The 15,883-nt window shown below is 46.5% G+C and overlaps 1 protein-coding gene across 3 annotated transcripts in view; it reads left to right on the top strand.

The window, feature by feature from the left end:
* Igsf3 (immunoglobulin superfamily member 3) overlaps window positions 1-15,883 on the top strand; it is a 100,158-nt gene that overhangs the window by 55,511 nt on the left and 28,764 nt on the right. For 2 of the 3 annotated variants that reach the window (XM_008834029.3, XM_029564001.1), the window contains 4 exons: window positions 2,334-2,744; window positions 7,765-8,154; window positions 9,567-9,626; window positions 12,287-12,688. In XM_008834029.3, coding sequence (XP_008832251.1) covers window positions 2,334-2,744; window positions 7,765-8,154; window positions 9,567-9,626; window positions 12,287-12,688 — 1,263 coding nt within the window. The remainder of the gene's footprint in view (window positions 1-2,333; window positions 2,745-7,764; window positions 8,155-9,566; window positions 9,627-12,286; window positions 12,689-15,883) is intronic. The other variant, XM_008834027.3, reaches the window with a different exon arrangement.

The following is a 15,883-nucleotide window of genomic DNA, read 5'->3' as shown; positions in this document are numbered from 1 at the left end:
CTGCCCAAATAACCCAGTGAGTACCAGATGCTCAGAGGGGAGAGAGAGAGAGAGAGAAGGGAATGAGACCATTTTGAGGGGTAGTAAGTGATTTTTTAGTGAATGAACTAAGTTGATTTTCAGATAATAGTTAGTAAATGATTCTCTTTGGGACTTGAATGGGCCTGGGAGACAGAGTGTAGCTTGTGACAGAAGCTACCCAGGTGTGGTTACGTTCTTTAATCTCCTTCCCTGTCGATGGGAGTTTCATTAATGAAATCCAGGGAAAGGCTGAGAAGTAATTGCTTTCTTCTCCACCAGGTCTGCTTCTTGGACAGACAGGGAACCTTCAGGGTGTCACTTTGCAGCATCCGCTGCTTTCAAAGGGTCTTTAATGTGAATTAATGAGCAGACCAGGGTCCCTGCTTAGGGGTGAAATTCCCTGGACTCCACCTGTCAGAAGTGATACACCTAAAGACAGGCTCTCCAAGGCACGGACATTAGGGATGCAGACACCAAGACCTCCCTGGCTGCAGGCTGAGTTTTAACTACCTGTTTTTTAAAATTTTTAAATTTTATGTGTATGAGTGTTCTGCCTGCATGTATGTAGGTGCATGATGTATTTGCAATGCTTGTGGAGGCCCGGCCAGAAGAGGGTGTCAGATCCCCTGGAACTGGAGTTATAGATGGTTGTTAACTGTCATATGGGTGCTGGGAATTGAACCCAGGTCCTCTACAAGAACAGCTGGTGCTCTTAACCACTGAGACATTGCTCCAGCCCCCTACCTGTCTCTTAATGCTTCCTGCACGATAGAGGTATAAACAAGAGGTGTGGGGAGCTTTAAGTGTGGACATCCCTGGCCACCTGTCACCAGCGAGGAAGGGTGGACAGTAGCAAGCCTGCTCTCTTTTTTCCTTTTAAATCCAAGTTCCGATTTATACCTTTTATTATCAAAATTAAGTAGGGAGTATCGGCAGTTCTTTATACTCACCTTGCTTATTTTTCTTTTCTGTAATGAGCCTCTATCCTAAAAAAGAAGACTTTAAGATGAGTATAGGGAAAAAGCACGCCTTAGTTGTTACTAGAGTGCCTTTGTCACATAGAGGTGTGTGGCATAGAGTAGGTGACATTTAGTTTCCAGAAAGATGGAAGGTCAGGATAAAACTCCATTCGTTGGACACAGAGCAGGGTCTGCGTTTGCCAGTCATCTGTGTGCTTTGGTTTCCTTTCACCGTGGGCCACTTTTGTCTGATGAATTATGTGAAAATTAACTTATTAGAAATAGGACTCTGTGAGTTCAAGGCTAGCCTGGTCTATATATGAGTTCTAGGCCAGCCAGGGCTACATAATGCAACCCTGTATCAAAAAAAAAAAAAGGAAGGAAGGAAGAAAGATATAAAGAAAGATGATAGATACATAGAGGCACAGGTCCAACCTGTTGGTGCAGGCCTATAATCCAGCTGCTTGGAAGGCTGAGGCAGGAGGATCATAAGTTCAAGGCCAGTTTGGGCAACATAATGAGACCCTGTCTCAGAATTAAGGAGCTGGGGCTAGGATTGTAGCTCAGTGGTATAGCACTTTCCTAGCATACCTGAGACCCTAGGTTCTGTCCTCAGTACAGGGCCAGAGAAGGGAAGATTATGATGGTTTTCTCTATTCACGCTTTCCAATTTTTTTTTCTTTTCCATAACCTTCTAAGGGCAACATCTTGCTGAAGTAAACTGGAATGTGGGAGAGCAGGCTGAGGAGAAGGAAAAGAGAGTGTGCTATGTAGGAATGTAAAACCAGCCACTGCAGTTTAGTCAGAATGAGGTTAAAGTATCTCAAAGCAGTACCAAAACCAGCAATGCATTATTAGACCTCAAAGAAAATGATTCTTACAGTGTTTTCAGAGTGTTCCTTTGTTATGTTAAATTGTCGAAAGACAATCCATCTTTGCTCTTGAGTATTATTAAAATCCTAAGCAAGCCAAGTGTGGGTGGCGTGCGCCTTTAATCCCAGCACTCAGGAGGCAGAGGCAGGTAGAAGTCTATGAATTGGATCTCTGTGAGTTGAAGACCAGCCTGGTCTACATAGCAAGTTCCAGGTCAGTCAGGGCTACAGGGAGAACTTGCCTTAAAAAAAAAATCCCCAAGTAGGCCCCCCCATGCCCCAATTAGGTATCATAATGGACAACTGTTCCTTGACTTATGTGTCTTTTGAGGTTATCTCTGGCTTGACTTGTTTTTCAGAGACTGACTGTTGAGGCAGTTACAGTGGTGCCTACGTGGAATGGGGGTCTTGCCTCCCAGAAGGTGAGTCTCAGATTCTGTGGTTCTGTAACCTTCCTCCCTGTGGACATTCTGTGTTACAGTGATTCCAGATTCTCTGCAGACCACGGCCATCCCCCAGACTCTGCACAAAGTAGAGCAGGACCCACTGGAGCTCAGTTGTGAGGTGGCCACAGAGACCATCCAGCACAGCCATCTGTCTGTAGCCTGGCTACGGCAGAAGGGTGGTGAGAGGCCGGTGGAGGTCATTTCCCTGAGTCGAGACTTCATCCTTCACTCCAGCAGCGAATATGCCCAGAGGCAGAGCCTGGGAGAGGTGCGGCTGGACAAGCTGGGGAGGACCACCTTCCGCCTTACCATCTTCCACCTGCAGCCTTCCGACCAGGGAGAGTTCTACTGTGAGGCCGCTGAGTGGATCCAGGATCCAGATGGGTCATGGTACGCCATGACCCGAAAGCGCTCTGAGGGTGCTGTAGTCAACATCCAGCCTACCGGTCAGTCTCTCTGAGCCTCTTGTTCTCTAGCTGGTGGGGACTCAGACACTGGGAGGGAGTAAGGGAGTAAGGACACCTTTGATGATGGTAACTGTACAGTAGGGATTCAGGTGAGGTTGCGGATGTTTGTGTCCCAGGCTGAAGAATACAGAGGGGTGCACAGCCTGACCTTCCAGTGATCCCTGGACAATGCTGTTCATACCGGCCCCTGTTCATTGTCATGTTTTCTTTACTTACAATAAGAAATTCATTTTAAAAAATTGAAAGATTTCACAGAAAACATTTGTGTCTCATAACTTTGGGTTCCCTTTCCTGTTAGCCATGGTTGCTTCCTCAACCCTGCGGTTCGATAACATCATAGAAGACATTTGAGACGATGAGGTTTCCATTGGAGGTGTAAAATGGAGAATTTTGGCTTATACCATTATTTTTATATTAATATTCATGTTGTGCTCTTTTTCATAATTTCTAAAATGCTTTATCATATATTGCCAGCATTATTTCTGTGAGATGAGTTGTATTGGCTTTCCCACTTTGTAGGTAAGCATGCTAAGTGTAGAGTACTCTGTGGTATGGACCCAGTGTATGCTGGTAAGGCCAGTGCAGAGTACTGGGTTCTATTGTGGATGCTTTCTCAAGGGAAGATCTGGGTGGAGTCCTTGAGGATGTTGAATAATGTGTTTAGGGCTGAGGTAGTGATGGGGGCCTGGCAAGCTGAAGCCCTCCCCAGCGTCTCTTAGTGTCTCCTGTGACCCCAGGTTCCACTCCAGGCTCGTGAACCTATGGAGTTTCAGGTCAGAGCTGACAGCTGTTGCCAGCTACTTCAGCAGGGCTGGGCCATTGGTCCCTGGGACAGTTGTTGGAGGGTGGCCGTCATGCTGGTCCTGAGCTGACTAGAGGGCCTTTCTTTGTGATAACTCTTCCCTCTGCTAAGGGCTGTTGGTCCAGGTGAGGGGAGTGGAAGTTTGTGGTGACAGATGGGAGTCAGGAGTTGTCTTGATCTCCTTGTCCTGTTCGTGGGTCGTCTTGGTTCTTGAGTGGGTGCTCTGATGTTTGAGAACAGTGCCTCAGCTTTACTTAAGATACGCTTCCTGACTCATCCCTGAGGTTTCCACTCAGGGGCTCCTGGGGTGGGATCTGGATGGCTGGATTTCTGACACATTTCCGAGGTGATTCTTCCTTTTACCGTGTCTCCATTTTATCTAGCACAGCCCCAGAGGGCTGAGAGGATTCTCTGGATACCTAATGGATGTGAGAGCTTTTCCCAGAAGGTTGGGTTCCCGGATGGGAAGGGCATATTGGATCCAACTCTTAGGATCCTGGGCTTTTAGTAGCTTCTGGATCTTCTAGTATTAAGAAGTCTACCAAAGAAGCTTTAGTTCCTGTTTGTCATTCTCCTTCCTGGGTCAGCTTTAAGATCAGCATCAAAAGTCTGGACCAAAGTTTAAGTCCTGATGCTTCTAAATTAGGTTGCATCAGTTAATCTTCTTTATTTTAATCTTACCCGTTTGGAATTAGGACATTTTGAATTTGCCCATAAATGTATCCAGACTAAGCCAGCAAAGGAAAATTTTAATGGGAAATAAAACAAAGTTGATGACTTCATTGTGTGTCCTCGTCAGGCTTAGCTCTGACTTTTCATGTTCTTTTCAGTGAGCATTCATCAGGCTTTAGAGCACGGAAGGTGTGGTGTGAGGTGTCAGGGGACACCAAGATGAGTAACGTAGGTCTGTGCACTTAGGGTGCTAAGTGCTGTGGTAGTGTCTGCATAGAGAACTTTAGAATACTGTGCCTGAAGGTTCTTCCTGGACAAGACAGCTACTAAGGCAAATCTAAGAAAATTCAGTAAATTTGGTGAGCTGTGTCAAGCAGCAGCAGGAAAAGCATGACACGAGTCATTTGATTGCTGGCAAGCAGAGATAGGTCAAGTAACTAGGTGCTGAGTTCTAGATGGAGTGGTGGAGAAGGAGAGGGTGTCCTGTAGCTGTATACTTGGAGGTGGAATTATGGACTCGACCCTGCAGACCAGAAATTGAGCTGTTCTTCTTGGAACCACAGTAGCCCTTTGGAGAACCTGAGAGGTCACCTGGATGAGTGCGCGTGCTCACATGCATGCACCAAGAGGTGGAGGGAACACACATGTCTGCTCCCTTCTTGCTTCCACCCACTCTTTGCCATATTGGGCAGCAAAAGATTTTTACATGAAGGAAGTCCTCTCACCTCAAGCCACCTAATGAAGTTTGAAGACACGCTCTGCAGGCAGTGGTAGGGTAGAGAATTATTATTTTATTTTATTATTATTTATTATTTTATTTATAAAATATTGCCTGCATGTAGGTAAGTGCACCTGTGTCATGCAATGCTGGCGGAGGTCAGAAGAGGCTGGCGGATCTCCTGGTACTGGAGTTATGGACAGTTGTTAGCTGTCATGTGGGTGCTGGGATTCGAACCTGGGTTTTCTGCAAGAACAACCAGTGTTCTTAACCACTGAGCAATCTCTCCAGCCCCGAGAATAGAGATTTTTTAATCAGGAAGTGACACTACTTGATTGGGGATTTAGAAGGAAGAACCCAGAAGTCCATGTGAAGGTCAATCAGATAGACTTAAGTGTGAAGTCAAGAGACCAGATGGGAAAGAACTTATATGGCCTAGGCAGGGCCATGGCAGTGGCCTGGGAGGGAATACCCTATGCTGTAGGCAGAAGGATAGAGAGTCTGATGGAAGGAGGAAGCTTGCTGGGAGTCCTGAGGATGGGCTGGACGTGGCTCCTGTGGTTCCCTGAGCTGTGGGAAGGAAAGGGAAAAGGAAGGGTCATGAGAACATCTGCTTCCCTGAGAGTGGCAGCACTGGTTTTTCTTTTGTTTTTGTAAATTTTAGTCAAGGAATCCACCCTGTAAGCAGACTTTCAGAGATGCTCTTAATGTGACACATCCATTGTGTCATCGGACCTGGAGCTGTTAGAGTCTGAACTTGTGAGTGAGGAGGGCTCAGGAAAGCCCATGGGACAAGAACAGGAGCAGGCTCAAGAGATTCCCAGCAGTAGGATGTGGTCAGAGACTAGGTCGTATCATGAGAGGAGCTGAGTGGTCTTTCGAGGCAGAAGAGATGTGGGAGAGAGGGTGTCTCGGAACCAAGGGAAGAGAGCAGTCCCACAGGCCAGAGCTCACTTGGGAAGATGAGGGTTGGGTGAATCATGGGTGGCATCCACTAGGTCAATAACTTGTGGACAGATGGCCAGAAGCCACATTTCTGTGAGCTAAGGAGAGCAGAGTACTAGAAAAAACATAAGCCAGATTCCAGAGATTCAGGTGGATGGGCATAAGCAGGAGATATGGTTTGCATCTTCAGCCAAGGAATGTGAAGGCCACAGGAAGCATGGGGGATTCTGTGTGATGAACATTATCTTGGGCTGCCAAGAGAGGAAAGCCCCAGGGGTCTCCAGCCTCGCCTGGGACAGATGAGAAGGTCTGAGGTCCAGACTCCCCTGGCATGCTGGCTCTCATGTGGAGGGAGTACCCTTTTAGCATTGATAAGGGTCGTGAATTACAGTACTTTTTGGTTTGACCAGAGACTAATAACAGAGTGCATAACATGGGCACAGTCTCATCTAGCAGACAGTTCCTCTAACAGGCAGTGGTAGAGAAAAGCCTTTTGCTTTCTGCCCATGTCTCCCAGGACTGGTCACTTGGAAAGCGGAAGTGGTGGCAGCAGCTGACATATTGGAGGTGTTGGTGAGGTGGGGCAGGGGGTGTTGCTCTGTCAGTAAGTGTGGGTAATACAGGGAGGAGCTAGTCCTTTACAGGGGTAGAAATGGTGTCTGGGGCAAGACACTGGCCTATGTGAGAAGGAGAGGATGAAGGACAGAGGGGTAAAAGCTGAGTTGGGTTGAAGAGAAGCATTCAGGCAGTTCACTCGCTGTGATCTGTTTCCACAGGAAAACAGGATTCTCACTTGCTTGAAGAGCGTGTGGATTGGGTTGAGGATAGCCAAGGTGTGGGGCGTGAAGGTGGTGGTAATGGCCTAGAAAGACCAGAGAGGGAAGGCAGTTATGGTTGAGGCTGATGGATCCACAAGAAGTTACACATCACTGTGATGTGACTTTTTCTTCCATATTTTCTGTGAGGGAACAGAGCAAGAACTAGAAGGAGTGGAGACTTTGGCATCCTCCCATAACAAGGGGAGATCATTTCATTTCCTCCCACCCTCAACTCCTTTTCCCTTCACTTCTGCAATGGGTGCCTCTTGAGATCATGGGTCTGTCTCATGAGTTGAGAGTCACTGAGTACCATTCCATGGAGTATTGCAATGCTGATCATGGGAACAAGCCCTGCTTGGATCTCCTGCTGTGCCTGGTTAGATGCTAACTCTTGGAAAAGTACCTACCTGATTCCTTCACCATTTGACCCAGCAGGTGATAAGCTGGTGGAAAGACATTGCTTTTTATTTTTCCCATGTGATGCCATTAATGTATCTTGTGCATGTCTGATTTTCAGTGTTCTCATGAGGGTAGAGAGAAAACCTTAGTATATTCATCTGAGTGTTGATTAGGATTGGGGTCAGCATATAACCCACTCTAATTTTGCCACACAGACTTCTGTAAAGGGAGTCCTACAATATCTGCTGAAATACTTGTAACTGTGTTGTATTAGCAGAGGTCTGGGTATGCATTATCAGGCTAGACCTTTGTGATCTGCCATCTAAGTGATACTTGGCCTGACTGTTGGGTGCTGACAGTCTAATCTATGGCAGCATATGCCTCAAACAGAGCCTTGTTGGTCTAGATGGGAATAGTAAGCTCCTCAGACACTCTGGATTTGACTGGGGTCTGTGATATTCAAGGGTTTCTTTGAGCCTCATGTAGCCTTGGCTTGAATTGGATTTTCTTTCAGGATAAATGTTGTGGAGCCTTTTCTGTAGTTATTGTCATAAAGAAGGTCAGAGAAATAGGGATTTGCTGTGTAATTTGGTGAGCTGTGGCTCTTATTCACTCAAAATGCATCTGGTTTGTTTGTGTTCTCAGACAAAGAATTCACTGTCCGGCTGGAAACAGACAAGCGACTGCATACAGTGGGTGAGCCGGTGGAGTTCAGATGTATCCTTGAGGCTCAGAACATTCCTGACCGGTACTTTGCTGTCTCCTGGGCATTCAACAGCTCACTCATCGCCAGCATGGGGCCTAATGCTGTGCCGGTCCTCAACAGCGACTTTGCTCACCGAGAAGCCAAGGGACAGCTTAAGGTGTCCAAAGAGAGTGACAGTGTCTTTGTGCTGAAGATCTACCACCTCCGCCAGGAAGATAGTGGAAAATACAATTGTCGTGTGACCGAGCGAGAGAAGACAGTCACTGGCGAGTTCATCGACAAGGAGAGCAAGCGTCCCAAGAACATACCTATCATGGTCCTCCCCCTCAGTAAGTAGAGATGCGTCACTCGCTTGTCCTCCCTTGGTTTCTGGAGCAATGGAGAAGTAGGGGGAGAGAGAATAGCTATTGGAGAAGGGGGCAGAATTGGGAATAAGGCTACCAGAGAGAGAAAGCGTGGGCCTCTCCACCTACTCCAGCCCACCCGCCCACACTTAGCAGCCCCTAGGTCTTCAGAGCAGCAGGGATATGTCTAGGGCTAGAGATGGTGCCCTCAAACTTGAGGCCAGGCCACTGAGTGTAAACATCAGCTGTGCCAACTCAGCTTGGAGGAAAACCAGGAAGTCATTTGCTCCTCTGGAGGAATTAAATCCCAGAAGTAGGTAGAGACCTGTCTTGAAATCTACTTAAGGAGACTTCATCTATTATGGGAGGATTTTAAATCATCAATTGCATTATTAAGAAGGATTTGACGTCTGGGTTTTTCTAGGTATAAACGTGGACATTTCCCTAGTTGTCTCTTCCATACTGAAATTGCATTGTTAAATATCAGTGGGTGATAGAGCCCTTGCCAGTGTGCATGAGGCACTCGGTTCATCCTAATGTGCACAAAAAGCAGTTAGTGGATGGGGGTCTCTGTCTTCCTGGAGCATGCTTTGAGAGCTTAGGCTTCTGGAAGGCTGCTCCAGGCCCTGCCCCCCATGTGCGCTGGTGCTGTCAGGGTGGGGGCAACTTTTCCTGGGGACTCCAGAGATAACCAGTGTGTGTGTGTGCATGTTGTGTTTAAATATCCATAGCGTCAAGATGTTCTTATTAATCTCCTTTCTCACATAGTTCTGTTTTCAGAAAAAGATAATGAAAACTTACAATGCTCTGATTTTAAGCAAGATGATCCAGTTTAAAAACTAACCTTTAACCTTTTCTCAGCTGCTCAGACTGTTCTTACTCTTAGCCTTGTAATGATTCTTTACATTTTATTTATATTTTGAAGTATTTGAAATATTTCTCCTTAAGTGTGAAGTTCAAAATAGATAGAGGAGGCCTGCTGCTCTTTTTTTCCTTTTTTCATCAACAGGATTGCTTTCTATCAAACTCATAGTTTGAACACACAGACACACACACACACACACACACACACACACACTAGTAACCTTGAATTTAACTTCTTTTATTTCTTTTCTTGTAATGCATGCTGCTTGGCATAGATTAGGTGCTTGCTGAGTCTCTGTACAGTTGAGCCTGTTAGATGGAATGCCCACACTCTATATCGTTTTCCTGTGCCTGCCTTAACCTCGGACTGGACTCTACTTTTAAACCTACAACTAATTCCTCATTGTTTCATAAGGATGGAGTGAGAGGCAGCCCACGCTGTTTGCTTCCTGTATCTTTTGTACTAAAAGATTTCCCCCAACCCTTCTAAGAACCTGTTTGATGATCTGTGGCCTGCTGTATTGCTTTTCCAGCAGATAACTGGGTAGTTAAAGTCCCCCAGCACCACCAGATCCTGCCCCAAGGCCACTTGGGTAAGTCTGCTTGATAACAACAACAATCCCTTCGGTAATGGTGATAATACCCTGGATTCTAATTCTGGCTCTTTTCCTTCTAAGAGCCCAAAGTGCTTCTGCATAAATTATCCTTTCTGCTATCAACCCTCCAATCCCTGTCCAGGCCAATGTTACATCGATCTTGTAAACAAAGAAGTCAGAGCACCAAGCAGGACGGTGACTGAGCCCATTGTTCAGTTGGTGGTTGAGCTTGCAATTGCAACAGGAGCATTCGCTCTAACTCCAAATCCACTGCTCTGCGCTTAGCCTGTGCTCCACCAGCAGCCTTCCGATTGGAAATTGCATTTGTGAACATGCTGTCAGATTCTCATTAGTTCTGTCCTAGTTTTCATTTAGTCAGGAGAATTTTAACTTGTTGGCTGCCTTTTCATAAGCCTGAGAACCTGTAGATATAGTTACAGTGGGCACCACAACGCCAGGTCTGCATTTGCCCTCTGCCTCGATGCCGGAAGGCTTTTCTTTTAACTGGATTTTTCAGGCTTCCTCCAAACAGAACATCCATAAGGGTCCACTGGGGGGACGGTATGCCATGGGACTGATGTCCTATAAGTCATTCTTCTGCTTAAGACAAGCAAAATGATTTCTTTCCTCAGTGCTGAAGCTGCTCCTTTAGTCTCTTGGAATTGACAGCAGTGAGGAAGAATATTGAACCTGAAGAGGGCTACTGTTATTACTAATGATCCGAAGAGGGGTCAGGGCTGTATGTAGCTCATCTGCCTGGTATGCATGAGGCCCCATGATAATTCTCAGTGCTGCCCTCCCCCAGAGAGAGAGAGAGAGAGAGCTCATTAATCTTGGTGTCTCACCCTAAGAAGTCACAATCAATGTCTCTGCTTTGCACACGAGAAATTGAAGCTTGGATAGACAGTCAGAACCCCAGGATTCCAGTCAGGAGACAGGAACCTGCTCTGTTAACCTCTGGTGCTCTGGATGCTGGCTTTGCAGGATCATCCATGAATCACCTTTCGAGGACTCTTGGGCAGGCTGCCCTCCTGGAAAACTGCCATTCCCTACCTTGTCCAGAATTCTCTCCTGTGAAACAAGCAAATCCGGAACGTGTAGCCAGAGATCCTCTCTGACAAAAGCTAGACACTGAGCTCGGTGCTCATCTTCGCTTCTTTCTGCCTGTGGGGATAATGGGGAGAAAAGATCGATCCAAATGCCTCATTGTATGTATGTGCGCTTCCCTCAGTAACTGGGTGTGCTGCTTAATCTGGGATTTGATTTAATTGATTGTGAGTGAAGCCCAGAAAATTGGATCCAAATTGATTATGGCGCTATGTTTTGTGTTCTTTAATACTTCTGAGGTCTTTGAACTCAATATAGGTAATTATACAAAATAATATATGAATAATCAAGATAGTCATATCCATACTGTTGATAAAGACAGAAAATTCCTGAGAATAGTAAAATTAATCATGATCGTGGCGACCATCTTTTGAAAACATACTATATATTTAAGTAATCCGTGTACATCATCTCATTTACTTTTTAATCTCTTAAAAATCAAAAATAGGCTGGAGAGATGGCTCAGTGGTTAGGAGCACTATGCTGCTCTTGCAGAGGACCAGAGCTCAGTTTTCAGCACCCATATCCAGTGACTTGAAGCTGCCCATAACATCAGTTCCAGGGACTCCAGCACCCTCTTCTGCCCTCTTTGGGCATCTGTACACCTGTGACATACACTTATACACAGACACACAGATACACACAGACACACACACACATGCGTGCGCGTGCGTGTGTACGTATAAACAAAAATACATTAAAAAATTAAAATAGCATCCTACAGAAAAGAAGAAACTGGGGCTTGTGAGTTTAAATCATCCAGTTAAATGATCTAACTCAGTCAGCTAAATGGCAAAGGCTAGACTAAGGAGGAGAAAGAGTGGGGTCCTTAGCCCAAGCTTTGGTTGGTAGAGGGTTTCCAGGTAGGGAGCAGAGGCACCCTGGGGCTGAGTGAGGATAGGGGGAGAGGGGTGTAGATGGTGAGCCACTGGCTAGGGCTCATTCTCCTATGTTAACAAAAGCATGAAAGCTCACTTTCCATGCAGTCTGTGAAATGAAACCATCTGTGCTCCATTATCCACATGTAAGCACACACTATCTTTCAAGCACTTCCTGGCATTTTTTTCTCCTTCCTAATATTCCCCTGAAGGACTCAAATGGTACGTTGAGGATGCTTAGCTTTTATTTGACTGCTATAGCACCAAGTGGTAGAAGATTAAGGTGCAGCAGTGTTGGGGAGTTATTCCTCATGCTGAAAATCCACGTTGGAAGCCCTGAACTTTAGCTGAGCAGGTTACATATACCATATATTATTTTGTGCCCTGAACACCATGCCATTCTATTTCTCAGCTCCAATTCATTCTTAGGTCTTAGGATCTCATTATCCCAGCCCTCTACACAAAGCAAAGAGCATCCTAGGCTATCACCTCTAGGGAGCAATGCCCAGAACCAGCCAGATCCTGAAGCAGTAAGTGTCCAAGTGTTCTGAATCCTCTGAGCTCACTGTCAGACTCACTTGATTCTGTTTGTACCCATCTTCCTGTGGCATCCTTGGGGAGGGCGCCATGGAGACCATAAACCCCCAGCGTGGCACTCTCTCCTCTCCCCAGAGAGCAGCATTTCCGTGGAGGTGGCCAGCAATGCCAGCGTCATCCTCGAGGGAGAGGACCTGCGTTTCTCCTGCAGTGTCCGCACAGCAGGCAGGCTGCAGGGCCGCTTCTCTGTCATCTGGCAGCTTGTGGACAGGCAGAACCGGCGCAGCAACATCATGTGGCTAGACCGGGATGGCACCATGCAGCCAGGCTCATCGTACTGGGAGCGCAGCAGCTTTGGCGGCATCCAGATGGAGCAGGTGCAGCCCAACTCCTTCAGCCTGGGCATCTTCAACAGCAGGAAAGAGGACGAGGGCCAGTACGAATGCCATGTGACGGAATGGGTACGGGCTGTGGATGGCGAGTGGCAGGTTGTGGGCGAGCGCCGTGCCAGCACCCATGTCTCCATCACAGCTCTTGGTGAGTGAGCAGTGGGGGCCGCTCCTGTGTCAGGCTCCTTCCCTTTTTATCATAGTTCTGGTTGGAGGGATTGGGGAGACGGCTTGGTGGTTACAGAGCTGTGAATTCTGGAGTTCAGATCCACAGACACCACATAAAATGTCAAGTGGGTGTGGCAGCCTGCTTGTAATTTCAGCCTCAGAATGCAGAGACAGGATCCTCAGAGCAAGCTGGCTGGTGAGACTAGCCATATCAATGAGCTCTGGGTTTGGCTGAGAGGCTCTGCCTCATTAATAAGGTAGAAATGTGATTGAGGATGATTCTTACCATCTATCTTGGTCCTACACATGCTTATGTACACATGTGCTTGCTCACCCCCACACACATATGCCTGCACACATAAACATGGGTATACATACATGCATACACCACACACACACACACACACACACACACACACACACACAGATTCTCATCAGAAACGATGCTATCTTTCAAAGGGGTATCCTTGCAGGGACTCTAGGGTCATGTGCATAGGGTTGAGGAAACCAATGGTAGATGGTGAGACATCTACAGCTAGTGACACCATGGAGGCTGAGTGGTGTCAGGATTCGAGCCAGGCTGATGCCACTACCCAGCAGGAACATAGCTGTGGCAAAACAGGTCTGGAAGGCAGGGGGAGTGACCAAGTACTACAGCAAGTCTCCTGCCCTCGTGGTGTCCTGCCAAGTCGCTCATAGCTCAGCTCTCCTGAAAACACAGCAGCGTAGAAAGCCCCTTTGCATTAGTTCAGCATTTGCCCCATGTCTGGCTGAGTCTAAGCGCTCGAGCTCAGTTGGCCACTCATTCTACCAGGACACCGAGGTAAAGACACGCCAGCTCATTTGCCCAAGGTAACAAACAGCTTTTCAGTGACCCAGCAACAATTGACCCGGGAACCCTGCAGGCCATCTTGATGGTTTTCAAGGCCTCTGTTTTCATCTGTTCCTCTGTAAAGCTCCTACTTAAGAAAGCCATTTCCTCATTAGCATGACGGGAAAAGATACCTTGAAATTTGCTAAAACCAGAGAATATTAGATTTGCTTCTCACAGGGTAGACAAAGAGGTTTCTGTCAACGCTTATCTGCCAGATATAATCAGTTATATTAAATTTTGAAAGACCATCCTGCTACTTTGCTGGGAAGATAACTTGTTATGTCAGCCCTTTTTTTTGTCAGGAGGCCCATGTCAGTTACCTCAGCAGCTTTGTGTCCCACTCATGGGACCATGTCACCACCTTCCCTCAGGTGGGGCTGGTGGGGCTGTCATCTACCCAGTAAAGACCACAGCCCTGGGTGGATCTGCACAAGACCAAGGTCTTCATTCTCCCTTCCCTCTGAGGTGAAGATTACATTTGCTGTTTTATTTTTGTTTATTTTTATTTTTTTTCTCTTTTTGGAGACAGAGTCTCCCTGTAGTCCCAGCTGACCTGAACTCACTATGTAGATCAGGCTGGCCTTGAACTCACAGCGATTCGCCTGCCTCTGCCTCCCGAGTGCTGGGACTAAAGGCGTGCACCACCATGCCAGGTTATTTTTAAAAGAAATTTATGCTTTAAATTTTTTGATGATAAAACATTATTAATTTTTCTATTTAATCTTCTATCCCAGAGCTTTGCAAAGGGGAAGCTGTGTGCTTGCTGCTGCCATAGGAGCCCTTGAACTTTTCAGGATAACAAGGTGTCTACTCAAGCAAAGCATGCAAAAACAACAAAACACACACATGCATCTAGTAGTTAAAAAATAAAAGTTGTTGGGGCTGAAGAGATGACTGGTTGCTCTTACAGAGGACCTGGGTTCAGTTCCCAGCACCCACATGGCAGCTAAAAACCAGCTATCACTCTAGTTCCAGGGGATCCAATACTCTCTTCTGGGAGAGTACCCTCCTTTGGGCATTGCACTAACAGGTGCACTTACATACATGCAGGAAAAGCACTCATACACATAATATAAAAATAAATAAAGCAATAAAATGAAGTTTCAGACTTCTGACTTTCTGTTCCAGCAGTGTTTGGCTAGACTGGCCTGATTGCTCTCTAGGACCTGGAAAGAACACAGCATCATGAAAACCCAGATTCCACCTCTGTGTTCCCTGATTTACTGTGATTGTATCCATTTTCTAAAAACTTCATTCTAAGATGGGCTTGCCTTCTGCAGTTGTCATACAGCTCAGATTCCTGTTTCTAGAAACTTTCTCCAGTGATACAGTTCCCTGATGATCCTAATCCCTGTGCCAGTGTGGACCTGAGAAGGGAACTTGGGAGAAACTTCTAGGATCTGCTCCTGGTAGTTTTCTTCGGTCCTGGGAGGTTAGGACTGTCCAGGGAATGGTTATTTAGGATTGTTTCTCTACAAGTAATTTTACAGCTTCAGGTTATGTGTCCTCGGAGTGTTCTTAAATGTACCACATGTCTACCAGTGCTTCCCAGAGTCAGTGCTTACTGAGTAGCAATAAGAGGATCCTGGGGCCAGCTCTGTTCCTTAGACCCTCTCCCCAGGATGCCTCAGACTCAGGGTAAAAACCCTGGAGAAAAGGGTAAAGGGAACCTGGACTAAGGATGTCTTGTGTGCCATGATCTTTTGACTAATGTAAACAACCACACATAAAATTTTTTGTATTGATACAATGAGTTATAGATCCCTGTCCTAGTTAGCTTTCTATTGCTGTGATAAAACACTCTGACCAAAACCAACCTGGGGAAGAAAGGGTTTATTGCACCTTATATTTCCAAGAAACAGCCTGTCTTTGAAGGAAGTCAGACAGGAACTCGGGCCAGGAACCTAGAGGCTACTGAAGCAGAGACCGTGGGGGATGCTGCTTACAGGCTTACTCTCCTGGCCTGTGCTTAGTCTGCTTTCTTATACAACCCAGGACCACCTGTCCAGGGGTGGTACCACCCACAGTGGGTTAGGTCTCCCCATATTACTCAAGAATCAAGAAAATGTCTCACAGACCTGCCCACAGGCCAGTCCAATAGAGGAAATTCCTCAACTGAGGTTCCTCCTTCCCTGGGGTGTCAAATCGATGACAGAAGCCAAGCATGACAATCCCCCTCAGCAGGGAGGTAACAGTGACAAGATGGCACGTGAGTTAATAGGACAATTTCCAAGTGCCCACAGGCCACTGTGAATGGAGGAACAGCTCAGCATGTGTGCTCTGATCTGTGATTGTGGTGTA

Source organism: Nannospalax galili, unplaced genomic scaffold (genome assembly GCF_000622305.1).
Source record: "Nannospalax galili isolate Female #2095 unplaced genomic scaffold, S.galili_v1.0 scaffold475, whole genome shotgun sequence".
In the NCBI taxonomy this organism is placed as follows: Eukaryota; Metazoa; Chordata; class Mammalia; order Rodentia; family Spalacidae; genus Nannospalax; species Nannospalax galili.
The sequence above is the reverse complement of the archived record's forward strand: the minus strand, read 5'-3'. Positions and strand labels throughout refer to the sequence as shown.